The 13,001-nt window shown below is 36.7% G+C and overlaps 2 protein-coding genes across 2 annotated transcripts in view; one reads left to right on the plus strand and one right to left on the minus strand.

The window, feature by feature from the left end:
• LOC308278487 (olfactory receptor 8G1-like) overlaps positions 1-13,001 on the minus strand; it is a gene marked incomplete at both ends in the record, with an annotated part of 199,958 nt that overhangs the window by 153,773 nt on the left and 33,184 nt on the right. The gene's annotated exons all lie outside the window — the stretch shown is intronic.
• LOC308271864 (olfactory receptor 8G1-like) lies at positions 4,776-5,711 on the plus strand (the record flags this gene model as incomplete). The annotated part of the gene is made up of 1 exon (XM_080708489.1): positions 4,776-5,711. One exon carries the CDS (start codon positions 4,776-4,778, stop codon positions 5,709-5,711), a length of 936 nt encoding a protein of 311 aa, XP_080564615.1.

Raw genomic sequence — 13,001 nt, forward strand, 5'->3', positions numbered from 1 at the left:
GGGTGTGGTGGCACATGCTTATAATCCCAGCATTTGGGAGGCTGAGACCGGAGGATTGCAGTTTGCAGACAACCTCTGCTACTTAGCAAGGCCCTTTGCAACTCAGTGAGACCCTGTTTCAAAATAAAAAATTAAAAAAAATTAAAAAAATAAAAACAAAAAGTATTCTTTTCTACAGAAACATGTAATCTTGGAAAATAGAAACACAAGCATACGCATATGCATGTATGTATATATAGACAGCATACACATATACACACACAGACATACATACAGGTACGTACACACATACACACATGTATATAATTTTAGTGGTAAATTAAAAAGTGCTGCAGGTAGAATGTCATACAAGTTCTCTTGGCTTTTTAAATTCCTACTCCTGCTCCTCAATTTGAGATATGGAAACCACTCAGAAAAGTGGTGCAAAATCTGTCTGTGTTACTTTTGGGAATATCTGGTTTATGGTTTCTTTTCTCCCTCACCTTCTGGTTGACTTTTTCTTGTTCATTGTGAGATTAAATCAGTTAATGCAAGAATAGAGAAACTAAGAAGAGGTAGGACTTGAATGATGGGTATCACTCACTAATAAATTGTTAATAACTATCTCTACCAGTAAACAGAAAATGGTTGAAAACATGGCTTTATGTATTTCAAGGATTTTTTAAGGTAAAAAGTTATTGTCATAAAGACTTCCTGGAACCACATCTTTAATTTCCAGCTCTTAAACTTAATGATTGCTAATAGTTCAACCCAGAGAGGATATCATACACAAGGGAGCTAATGAAAGTATCATAAGAAGGATGAAAAGAAGCAAATTTTAATTGTTATTACATCCCAATAGCTCACCCTAGTGCACGAATCTCTAGGGAATTATCACAGATAAATATTTATGTTGCCACTTGTATATCAAAGCTCTAGATAAAAATACCATCATTTTTGTGAGTGCTCTGAGTTGCATTGTGAGGAAGATGTAAGAAGGAATCCTGGTGTTTGATTCATAATATATATGTGAGCAACTCAGAAATTAGGATCTACATTATGATTCTGTAAGTAAAAGAGAGTCCAAGAGTCTACATTCTGAACAATCCTGCCAGCATCATCAGAGCTATTTCCCTTAGAGGCACTTGTTTTAGAGGTCAGGTGTAACCTGGACCTGTGTTTCCAAGTAGAGAAAGAGTGAGCACCTGAGTTCCATGCATCTGAGCACCTTTCCATCTCAGGTATTGGAGGATTTTCACAAAACCTACCTTCTCACAGCACAGTAATTTTCAAAATCTTCCTTAACATGATTATTTGTTGTTTTTTTGTTATTGTTGTTGTTTATTTGCTACTAGAGGTTGCGCCCAGGGTTATTCCACCTCTGAGCTATGTCCCAGTCCCATTTTATCTATTTATCTATCTATCTATTTATTTATTTATTTATTTATTTATTTATTTATTTATGGTACTGGGGGTGAAACCCAGGGGCATCTACCTCTAAACTATTTCCTCCAGCCTCCAGCTCCAGCCCTATTTTATTCTGTTATTATTATTATTATTATTACTATTATTATTAATTATTGTTAATATTATTATTTGCAGTACTGGGGATTGAACCCAGGGGCATTCTACCTTCAAGCTATACCCCTAGCCCTATTTTATTCTTTATTTTGAAACTGGATCTCACTAAATTGCAGAGGGCCTCACAAGTTGCTGAGGCTGGCTGTGAATCTACGATCCTCCTGTCTCAGCCTTCCAAGTACTGGGATTACAAGCATGTACCACCATGCCTGGCTCCTGTTTTTACTCTTTATTTTGAAGCACTAAGTTGCAGGGCCCTCACTAAGTAGCTGAGGCTGACCCGTGCACCTGGGATCCTCCTCTCTCAGTCTCCTAAGTACTGGGTTTACAAGTGTATGCTATTATTCATCTTCTACTGTAACACATCTGAATGCAGAAAATTGTCTTTTTATAATTAAATCCATACAACTTGCAAAATGGTTAAGTGTTAAATATTTTGATGTTTCAGGTAACATATATAAATCCAATTCTAAGATTTGTTTCTAGTCATACACATAATAGTTATAAAATTTTTTTGTTTAAATCTTGATTTTTTTTCTGGATAATTATAATTTATAAAAGCCATCAAAAATATACTCCCAAATAATTAAGCATAATTCACTAGATGTAGTTTATCTAGTCTATCAGGTTCCTCATTTGAATACTCTTGTTATTTTTTCTAATGAATCCTTGGACATTAGTGATATTTTAGGTGTTTTTTTTCTCTGGATATAGATCTTTTAAAATGAAGAAATATTATGTCAAATATTCTCAATTTGCCTATTGAGCAGACCTTCTTATTTCTACTTATATTGCTAGATTCAAGGTTTGCCTAGAAAGCTTCCATTAAGCCCTGTTTTGGGCTAGAGCAAAAAGAGCTGAATTCTTGTGGAATCTGTGCAATGACCATGTTTACTACACGATCATTGTGAATAGTCAGCCACCCTGTTTCCTTCTGACGATCACATTCAAGAACAGAATTCTAGATTGCTCACCTCTTCATCTTGAAAGTCCATGGCAAAACTTTTTGATTTTCGCATTTCAATTTGTTTTTCTATCAGTATACATTCAAAGCCTAAATAGTATCTTTTTGACTCATTAATAACATCTAATTCTTAGATATTATTTACTATACATTCAAAGTAATTTCATGTGCAGCATCATCCAAGTTGCTAATAGAATGGTTTTCTCAAGAAAAGACTAAATCTAAAGTCCTATGGTGCAATATAATTGACCTATTCTTAGTTAAGTTTTGTGAATGGTGTGAGGAAGAGGTCGAAATTAACTATTTTGCATGCAGCTAGCTAATTATGTTGTCACCATTTATTGAAAGAAGTACTCTTTTTCTATTGCCGTGAGGCCTTTATTACAATTTCATTCATCTTAAGTGTGAACTTGTTTCTGAATTATCAATTCTATTCCACTGACCTATATGTCTACACTTATGGAAATAAAACTCTCTTGACACTGTAACTTCTCAGTAAGCTTTCCAAGGGGAAATGAATAATCTCTAACTTTCTTCTTTCTAGTTTGCTTTGATTACACAGGTTCCTTGCATTTTCATAGGGATTTTACAATCACCCTATTAAGGTCTGAAAATAACAAAGTTGTGCATTTGATATAAATAGCTTAAATAAACTTGAGAATTTTGACAGGCACCGTTGTGCACGCTTGTAATCCCAGCTCTTGGGAGGCTGAGAAGGGAGGATCGCACAGGTTCGAAGCCAGCCCCAGCTACTTAGTGAGGCTCTCAGCAACTTAGTGAGACCCTATTTCCAAATAAAATATAAAATAGGTCAGGGAGTATAGCCCAGAGGTAGAAAGCCGCTGGTTTCCACCCCCAGTAACACACACACACACACACACACACACACACACACACACACACACAAAACAAAAACCAACCTTGAGAATTTTGCTATTTATACAGGTTAATTCTTTTGATTCATGGGTTGTCTTTCCATCGATGTCTTTCATTTTCTTCAACAGTGTGTTGTAATTATAACAACAATGCATTCTTTTATGCTATTGCAAATGGATTTTTATTGTTAACTATATCTTTATAGAAACACAAGTGATTTTGTTTTAGCACAGGGAATTGAATCCAAGGACTTTCTTTCTTCTAGATATATTCCTAGCCCTATTTTCTTTTTGAAACAGGGTCTCAGGAAGTTGCTAAGGGTCTTGCTAAGGATCTTGCCAAGTTGTCAAGGCTGGCCTCAAACCTGTACTCCTCCTGTCTCAGCCTTCCAAGTACAGGGATTACAGGCATTTGCCACCAAACTCAGCATACAGTTAATTTTTCATGTTTATTTTCTATCACTATGTTCAAATTTTAATTACTTCTAATAGGCATTTTTACATTTTTTTAAAATTATTCTCTCTCCCTCTCTTTCTCTTGCTCTCTCTCCTGGGGATTGAGCCCAGGGATCTTTTACCTCCTTGCTATACCCTCAGACCTTTTTATTTATTATTTTTAAAACAGGGTCTTTTTAGGTTACTAAGAGTTTTACTATGTTGCTGTGGCTGGCTCTGAATCAACAATCTTCATGTCTCTACCTCTCAAGTACTAGGATGATAGGCATGTGCAACCATGACTGGCATATTATTTTACATATTCAAGATTATATAGTTTACAAAGCGAGATAAAGTTACTTCTTGTTTTCCAATATGGATATCTTTCAAGTACTTTCTTCTTCATCCTCATTTCATCATTTTTTCCCCTGATTGCCCTAGCTAAAATCTCTAGTATGAGATTGAATAAATATGCAGGAAATAGATATCTTATTCACAATCTTAGGGGAAAAGTCTTTCAGTCTTTTGCCATGAAGTGTGGATTTGTTATGGGTTTCTTAGGGAAGCTTTTGTTATTTTAATATGAAAAAGCATTTTTTTTCATTTAGAAATTGAGGGGATTACAACCAAGGCATAGAAAGTTCTTAATACACTTCAAGTTATTCCAAAAATTAAGAGTTCAGGACTTGGTTATTAATAATATCAAATCCAGAAGCATAAGAAACAAAGAGAAGTAGTTCTGTCTGTTATTTGTTTATATCTCCCATATTCCTGGGGTCCTGAGGTCCTTGGTGGCTAACATAGATGAGAATCTGGATGAGAAATGGAAGTATCTGGCTGAAAAGATGTGAATTCTGATTCACACATCATTTTGTGATAGGACGGTAGTTACTTATCTTAAAAATTAATTTTTTCTTTCTCCATAGAAGTTCCAGGATAAAATGACAGAAGGAAATTATACTGCAGTGACTCAGTTCATCCTGGCTGGATTAACAGAGAAGCCAGAGCTCCAGCTGCCTCTCTTCCTGCTCTTTCTGGAAATCTATGTGCTCACCGTGGTGGGGAACCTGGGCATGATCACACTGATTGGGCTCAGCTCTCACCTGCACACCCCCATGTACTATCTCCTCAGCAGCCTGTCCTTCATTGACCTCTGCCATTCTACTGTCATTACCCCCAAAATGCTGATGAACTTTGTGACAGAGAAGAACATCATCTCCTACCCTGCATGCATTACTCAATTCTACTTTTTCACAGTTTTTGCTATCTCAGAGTGTCACATGTTGGCTGCAATGGCGTATGACCGCTACGTTGCCATCTGCAGCCCCTTGCTTTACCATGCCATCATTTCTTATGGAGTCTGTTTCTGGATGGTGGTTGTGGTGTACAGTCTAGGATTGATTGGTGCTACTGCTCACACAGTCTGTCTGGTAAGAGTGGTCTTCTGTAAGGCACATGTAATAAACCATTATTTCTGTGATCTTTTCCCACTACTGGAGCTCTCTTGCTCTAGTACTTTTATCAATGAGGTGGTAGGTCTGTGCTTCAGTGCATTTAATATCCTTATCCCAACCCTGACCATCCTTGGCTCTTATATCTTCATTCTGGCCAGCATCCTGCACATCAACTCCACTGAGGGTAGGTCCAAAGCCTTCAGCACCTGTGGCTCCCACATCTCGGCTGTCATCATCTTCTTTGGTTCTCTGGCGTTCATGTACCTACAGCCCTCATCTGTCAGTTCCATGAACCAAGGGAAAGTGTCTTCTGTGTTTTATACCATTATTGTGCCCATGTTAAACCCTTTGATCTACAGCCTGAGGAATAAGGATGTCAAAGTTGCCCTAAATAAGATCCTTGGGAAAAGAAGTTTCCTGTAAGGAAGAGTATTTTGGTTCAGCAAAAATTTATAATTTTTGTAGGTTTGGTAAGGAAACATCCCACAGTGCGGGCTGTGTGTCTACAAGTCACAGAATTATTGCTACTACATGATCGTTTAAGGAAAGGTGCCAAAGGCAGGACTGGATTCATTGGATCAATCTCATGGGGGACAGGACCTCTGGGATGCCCAAAATGCCATCTTTCTATAATAACTTGTATCACCTCTTCATAATTTTAAAGTTTTCCATTGTCCTCCAAATGGTTGATAATACTTCTATGTTTGGAACATGGAATCTTTTAAACAATACTCATGTATCTTTATTCATGAAAAATATCTATTTGGCTGGGTTTGGTGGCACACACTTGTAATCCCAGTACTTGAGAGACTGAGAAAGGAGGATAAGCCTCCGCTACTTAGTGAAGCCCTCCACAGCTTAGTGAGAACCTGTTTAAAAAAATAAAGAATAAAAAATGGGGCTGGGGGTGTAGTTCAGATGTAGAATGTCCTTGGATTCCATTCCCAGTACCACAAAATAAACACACACACACACACACACACACACACACACACATATATATATAGTCAGTAACTTTTGATATCCTTAATATATATCTGGCCATATTAACTAGGTGTATTGACAAACATTTCTGAAATGTGATATCTAAAATAAATAATTTTAACCATTTGTAATATACAAAATATAATCCCTAATTATTACTGTTTAGAACTATATTAGGGCATATGGAGGTATATAATAGGTGATAAAGTAGTTCCTTACCACAGTAATAAGCAAGATTAAATATGTTTGGTGTATTTTGTAATTAACATCTCTTACTGGACAGTTGGGGATTATGCTACTTTTCTACTTCTTTACAATTACATACTTATTATTTTTTCTTATCCCAAAGAGAACATGCTTTATATTTTGACCTATATGAAATTTCTGCTGTAGTACTGTCAGTCATTCTTTTATTATTGCATTTATACATGATATTATTTCACATAAAAAGTTAAAAACTACAAAATCAAACTGGTGGAAACTTAGTCACAAAGACAAACTCAGATGCAAGAGGGGTTGAGAACTGATGCAGGCACCTTGATGGCAGTGTGTTAGACTAAGGCTCAGGGCATTTATTAGTCCTTTCATTATAGACAGAAAGAGAGTATGAATGTCAGGAATTGCTAAGGGTTTCTTTCTCATTTTTCAATATTTGTGTTGAGCCATAGATTATTTAATTTTGTTAACTCTAGAGTATAACATTCAGATTTAGCACTGCATCTAAGAAAAATAATAATGTTAAATGTGATTGAAATAAAGGCTTAATGCATATATAAGACATAATAATTTAACATATATTAAGATCTACTAGGAAGGCACACGTCATGTGGGTGGAGTAGCCCTTGTAATGCCTCTACAAGTCTGTGTTCTTTTCCACGGCTCTATCTTCTTTTTCCCAGATTCCCATCCTGAAATGGCTTCCTGACTCCACCCTGTCTTTCCAAGTTTTACATGTTTTTCAATGACAAACAGAAATATTTAATTCTCATGCATTTCTTACCACTCCAGGTCATGATCAGGCATAGCTCTGGCTCACCATACATACAGTGATAATGATGTATTCCCTGGTATTTTTATTAATGGTTCCTCATATATTATAATTTAAAGAGTGAGATTCTTGAGAACAAATATTGTTTTTTTTTTATTGGTGTATTGTAGTCATACATCTTAATGAAGTACAAGATGGTTGAGGCATACATGCATACATCACTCATTTAGCCCTTCCCCATAAATACTGTGTTTTGCTTTGCATCCTATTTCTAGTCATAGAATTTAAGCAATATTGACAAGCAACATATTTCATGGGATTAAAAATCATGTTACTAATTTTTTGCTGCTCTTAAAAAAACTAAAATGTTAGCAATTTCCAAAAATCTTTAAACACCATATTAAAGGTCCACATTTAAAATAAAGTTAAGCTGGGCGTGGTGGTGTACGCTTGTAATCCCCGTGCTTGGGAGGCAGAGACAGGAGGATCATGCAGGTTCAAAGCCAGCTGCCTGTTTCAAAGACCCTGCCCAGGTTCAAAGACCCTGTTTCCAAATAAAAGAAAAGTATAAAATAGGTCTGGGAGTGTAGCCCGGAGGTAGAAGGGCTTACAGGAAAAAAAAAAAGTTAAAAGATTTCAAAGTAAATTTATTATGAAAATTTATTACAGTTATTATCTAAAAATTATGTAACATTTAATGAATATTGGGTAAAAATATAAAACATAATTTTACTACCAAATAACTTAGTATGAATGTAACTTTTTTTTTTTTTTTTTGGTCGTACTGGAGGTGGAACCCAGAGGCTTTCTACCTCCGGGCTATACTTCTAGACCTATTTTATGTTTTATTTGGAAACAGGGTCTCTAAGTTGCTGAGAGCCTCACTAAGTAGCTGAGGTTGGCTTCGAACCTGTGCGATCCTCCTGTCTCAGCCTCCCAAGCACGGGGATTACAAGCGTGCGTCACCACGCCCAGCTTGAATGTAACTTCTATAACATGTTTTCATTGCTTATTAGTATCTCTCTTTTTCTCTCTTCCTCCCTCTCTCTCTTTTAACAAAGATAAAAGTCCTTATCTGTCCTTTTTTAGTGTAATTAGGCATTGTTATTGCAGGTCTTTGTCAATGTTTTAAGTATTTCAGAATAAAAGTTGAACATAACCTGTTTTTATTCAGTCCACATGTTAAAATGTTTAAAGAAATGCTATTTTTGACTATAACATATTAAAAAAGTAAAATTAGCACAATTAAAAATTCAAATATTACAAACATCAGTTGATTTCCACACTTCTTTTTCCTTGGTAAGAATTCACTTTATACAATTCCTTTAATGTATGTCTCAAAAAATTCCTGATATTTTGAATTTTTAATGTCTTGCCATCTCTGATATTAATATCTCACATCCTTGTTTTGAATTCATAATCAAAAAAGAATAATGAATCACACACATGTGACAATATTAAACACTGGAAAACCAATGGGGGAAAAAAGAAAATTATAATTGTTGATGTTCCCTAGAGCTGATACTTGTGGTCTAAGATTCTAGTGGGAGCTCATTACCATTGCTTGTCCCTGAGCAGACCTTTTATTATTAACAATACCCAGCCCATAAAAGCATCGTATCAACCAATCTTTGCAGAGGGCCAAATGGCTTTGGGCAGCAGATTTGTCAGAAGTCCAGAGGAATGACTGACAAGACCCCTTTGGTCATTCACCTTCTCACATCAGCAAAATCATTCTCCAGAAAAACAAAGAAGAAAACTACACACCCCTGAGCGATGTGGGAAGAAGGAGGGTATGTGTGGCTTCCAGGCATTGATTTTAAACTCCTGGGTCTTCTGCAGCAGCCTCTCCCAGTCCCTTGCAGCAGGAAACCATGGCAAACACTGTCTACTCATATCAGTTCAGGTGTTGTGGGGGCTTTGTTCAGGTATTTTATTATATGTTTGTTTATTTATTTATTTTTGTGGTACAGGGGACTGAACCCAGGGACGTTTTGCCTTTGAGCTAAACTCCCACACCCATTTTATTTTAAATTTTGAATGAGTCTCACTAAATTGCTGAGCCTGGCTGCAATCCTGTGATCCTTCTGTCTCCCAAATACTGGGATTACAGGCTTATGCCCAGCTTGTTCAGGTATTTTAAATGTGCTAAGTCATCTCTCTGCTTCTTCCAAAAATTCTATTAATAACATTTTTAGCGAGACTTATGATATTCAAGGCACTATGCCAAGCAAGCACTATATTAAATATGGAATTAAGTGTAGCTGAATAGCCAGTAATAATGCATAATTAATATAGCATTACTCTGTGCTGCATATAAGCCAAAATAAGAATAGCATGCAAGCCATGTTTATAGTCACACAGAATATGGTCCATTTATCTAGTTGTCACTAGAAAGATCTTAAGTAAAGGTTGTCACTGTTAAATAGGATTGCTTAGGATAAGGTAATAAGAGAAAAAGAAAAAACAAAGAGTTCATTATAAGTCAAAATCAAGTACTTACCAAAGGTCCTATTATGTAATAGTTACATTATGAATCCAAATATAAGATATTTAGTAAATTGTTGTGGATGAAATGTGTTTGGTGTGTGAGGGGAGAAGTAATTCCCCCACCACAACCATACAAACACAAAAACAGAAAAACTGTGGATTCTTGTCCTAAGCTAAGAATAAATATGCATAGCTTGGACAGTTGCTGAAGAATTAAAGTTTATTAAAAAGATAGAAATATAGAGATAGTTACAGCCCTGTGCTGGAGAGGGGCACAGGGGGGCAATTCGAATGAAAATACCACAGAATTCGTTTAATAAGTGTTTTATCCCGACCAAGTCCGTGGCAGGTCCTTTGATCTGGAGATATGCTACCCCTGGCTCCGCTGTCTCCAGCAGGATTTGCCCCGGAAGCGGGAGACTGTCCTGCCTCCAAACACAGGCCTCTACCTTTTGTTTTATCCCTCCCAAGATGTGTGAACTTGTTTCTCCAGGATCTGGGATTTCCTCCCATCTCTGGCTCCAGCTTTCTTCCTCTTTCTTAGAAATGTAAATTACAAGTCCCTTTTTTTTTGCTAGCCCTGGCTTTCTTTAGTATACAGGAGATATATTTTTAAAATTGGAAATCTTTCCCAATACTGATACATTAATACATTTTAAAACTTCTTCCCAATACTAGTACATAAATGGCTGACTAAAATCAGGATAACACAAGAACATCCCATTTTTTTCAGAGACAAAGATAGAGGCCTATTTAGGAAAGTGGGGATACACATTAAAGGGAGAACACAGGCTGTATCAAAAAAGAGAGAGCACTTATGGATTCTCACAGTTCTTTTATAGAAGACCCTCCTGAGGGTGTGGGTGGGGTGCACAGCAGGGGAGAAGGTCTGGACTTCCTCAGAATCATCAGCTGGTGGAGCCAAGCTTGATCAACTGTTAGACTGCTGTGAGAAAGCATGATAATTCTGTGGAGAGTCCTGAGGAGTTCCCCAGTTTGGGAAAGGAAAACTCACCTCAGGGCTCTCAAGGCTTCTATGGTGAAAAAAATTCAACACAAGCTAGGCAGAGACAAACACAAAGGTTTAACTCAAGAAAAGTAAAGATACATATTCAAAGGGAAGTTGAGGGCCATCTGGAGAGTATGAGAGCAGCCCTGGGATCTTTTGCAATCCTTTTTTATAGGATACCTAGACAGAGTGGCTAGGGCACATGGCAGGAAGTTGGGCAACATGAGATGGCAGCCTCCTTCCTTTGAAGCTTTAGGCTGACAAAAGGTGACAATTTCCTGGGATAAGAACAATTCCTTGGAATAAGGAATCCAAGGGCGATGAGGAGCCAGTCTGAGAGAAATGTGTGACTTCTTCTGAGATCAAGTTAAACTCTTTCTGGGGTCTAGTTGCCTCAGGAAATTTAGGTATGGAGCTAGGCCATTATGATTTGAAAGTGTGATTCTGGATTTTGCCTAAGAGATTATGAATTTTTTAAAATTTTGAAATTATACTTTCCTTCCCTTCCTGATTTGTCTCTTTTTCCTCTAAAAGTTAATTTTTTCTGTTCTATCTCAAGACCTTCCTTATGGATCTTGTTTACTAAGCATCTCAGGAGTCTTAGGTAGGGAGAGATGCCATTATGATTAACAGTGTAGACCTACTGATGATTTTTGCCTAAGAAATAACTGGCCCTGTAGGGTGAAGATAAGGATCATGAAATTTCTAGATTTTAAAACTATAATTTCTGCTTCCTTTCCAGTTTGTCTTCTTTCTACCTACTTTTATTTTTTCCTATCCTACCTCATACTCCTTCTCTGAGACTTGAATGCCTTAATCTTAAGGGTTTAAAAGGGTGAAAGTCTGTTTTCTATAGATTGTTCAGTGCTGACAAGGGATGAAGGCCCTACCTAGCCAGGAATCAGAAGCTTTATTCTAACTGATCTAAAGAAGACAGAGAGAAATTGTCCTCAGTTATTAATTTGGATTCTTTATAGTCCGATCAGAAGCTAACGTTGCTGAAGGAGATAGTCCCCAAAATACGAAGATCAATAAGTGACTTTTTTCCTGTGTGCCTGAAATTTTTATTGTGCCCATTGTGCCAGGCCTGCTACTAGAGGTGTTGAGAGGACAGTTTTAAGTCTGGTTATTTGGTCAACAAAGCCATTTATCTGCTTTTAGATGATACTGCAATTGCAGTGGGCATCTACATGAAAAATTGACATGTTAGTGCATTGTATAATTACCCAGATATATTTTTACCTTGGGCCATCCACTGATTAGCATTTTAAACTGGAAGTCAGGTAGCCAACATATTTGGTTATGTATGACATCATAAAACATCCTCACAGCTCAAAGCCTAAACCACAGCATATAATTTAGCACATTGACTGCTATGACCCTGTCCATTGATACTAGTAGTATTTGCTTACCCCAAAGACTATATTCCACTGCCACGTATCTTGTTTTACATATTGGCATAATTATCTATAAATCAAGCATACTTTCTTTAGATTTAAGGTTATTGTATCCCTTTTAGCACTTTATGGGAGACTCCATTAACTCTTTAAGTATCTTTAAGGTTTCTAGTTTAGCAAAAAAATTTCCATAATCAAAAGGAAAAACGTTCCACATGAGTGGAAAGAAGCAAGATTCATGATTTATAACTTAATCAGTTTTTTTTTTAAAATTTTGAACAAGAGTCATAAACCCTTCAAAATCTTACAGGAATAGTAATGCTTTTTTCTTTTTTGGGGTTTAATTAAGGTTCTAGAACTGGAAACTTCAAGACAGGTTGTTTTATGGCATTTTTTAAAGACCTAGAAGTTTAGGGTATCCATGCCATGTTTTATTTCTTCAGTGAGCCGTAAAGCAGAAGTATCATTATAAATTATAATGTAGAATAAAAGGGTGAGACAAAGTAAGAAGATACATAGCTAAATTCTGTGAGTGTTTTTTTTTTTTTTTGTTTTGTTTTTTGGTGGTACTGGGGTTCCTGGAAGCCCTTCTACCTCTGGGCTACACTCCCAGACCTATTTTTTTTTTTTATAGTTTTATTTGGAAACAGGGTCTCTTAAGCCAGTGTGGCTAGCTTCAAACCTGCGCGATCCTCCTGTCTCTGCCTCCCAAGCATGGGGATTACGTGTTTTTAAATGGCCCCATGAGTATGGATCTTTGTTTGTTTACTTCAGAATAGCACACTTATTTTTGGTTATTCTTTCCTGCTGGGTGTTCGTGACCAAGTGGGCAATATTGGGCAAAC

This window comes from Muscardinus avellanarius, assembly GCF_963383645.1.
Source record: "Muscardinus avellanarius genome assembly, chromosome: 1".
NCBI classification, from domain to species: Eukaryota; Metazoa; Chordata; class Mammalia; order Rodentia; family Gliridae; genus Muscardinus; species Muscardinus avellanarius.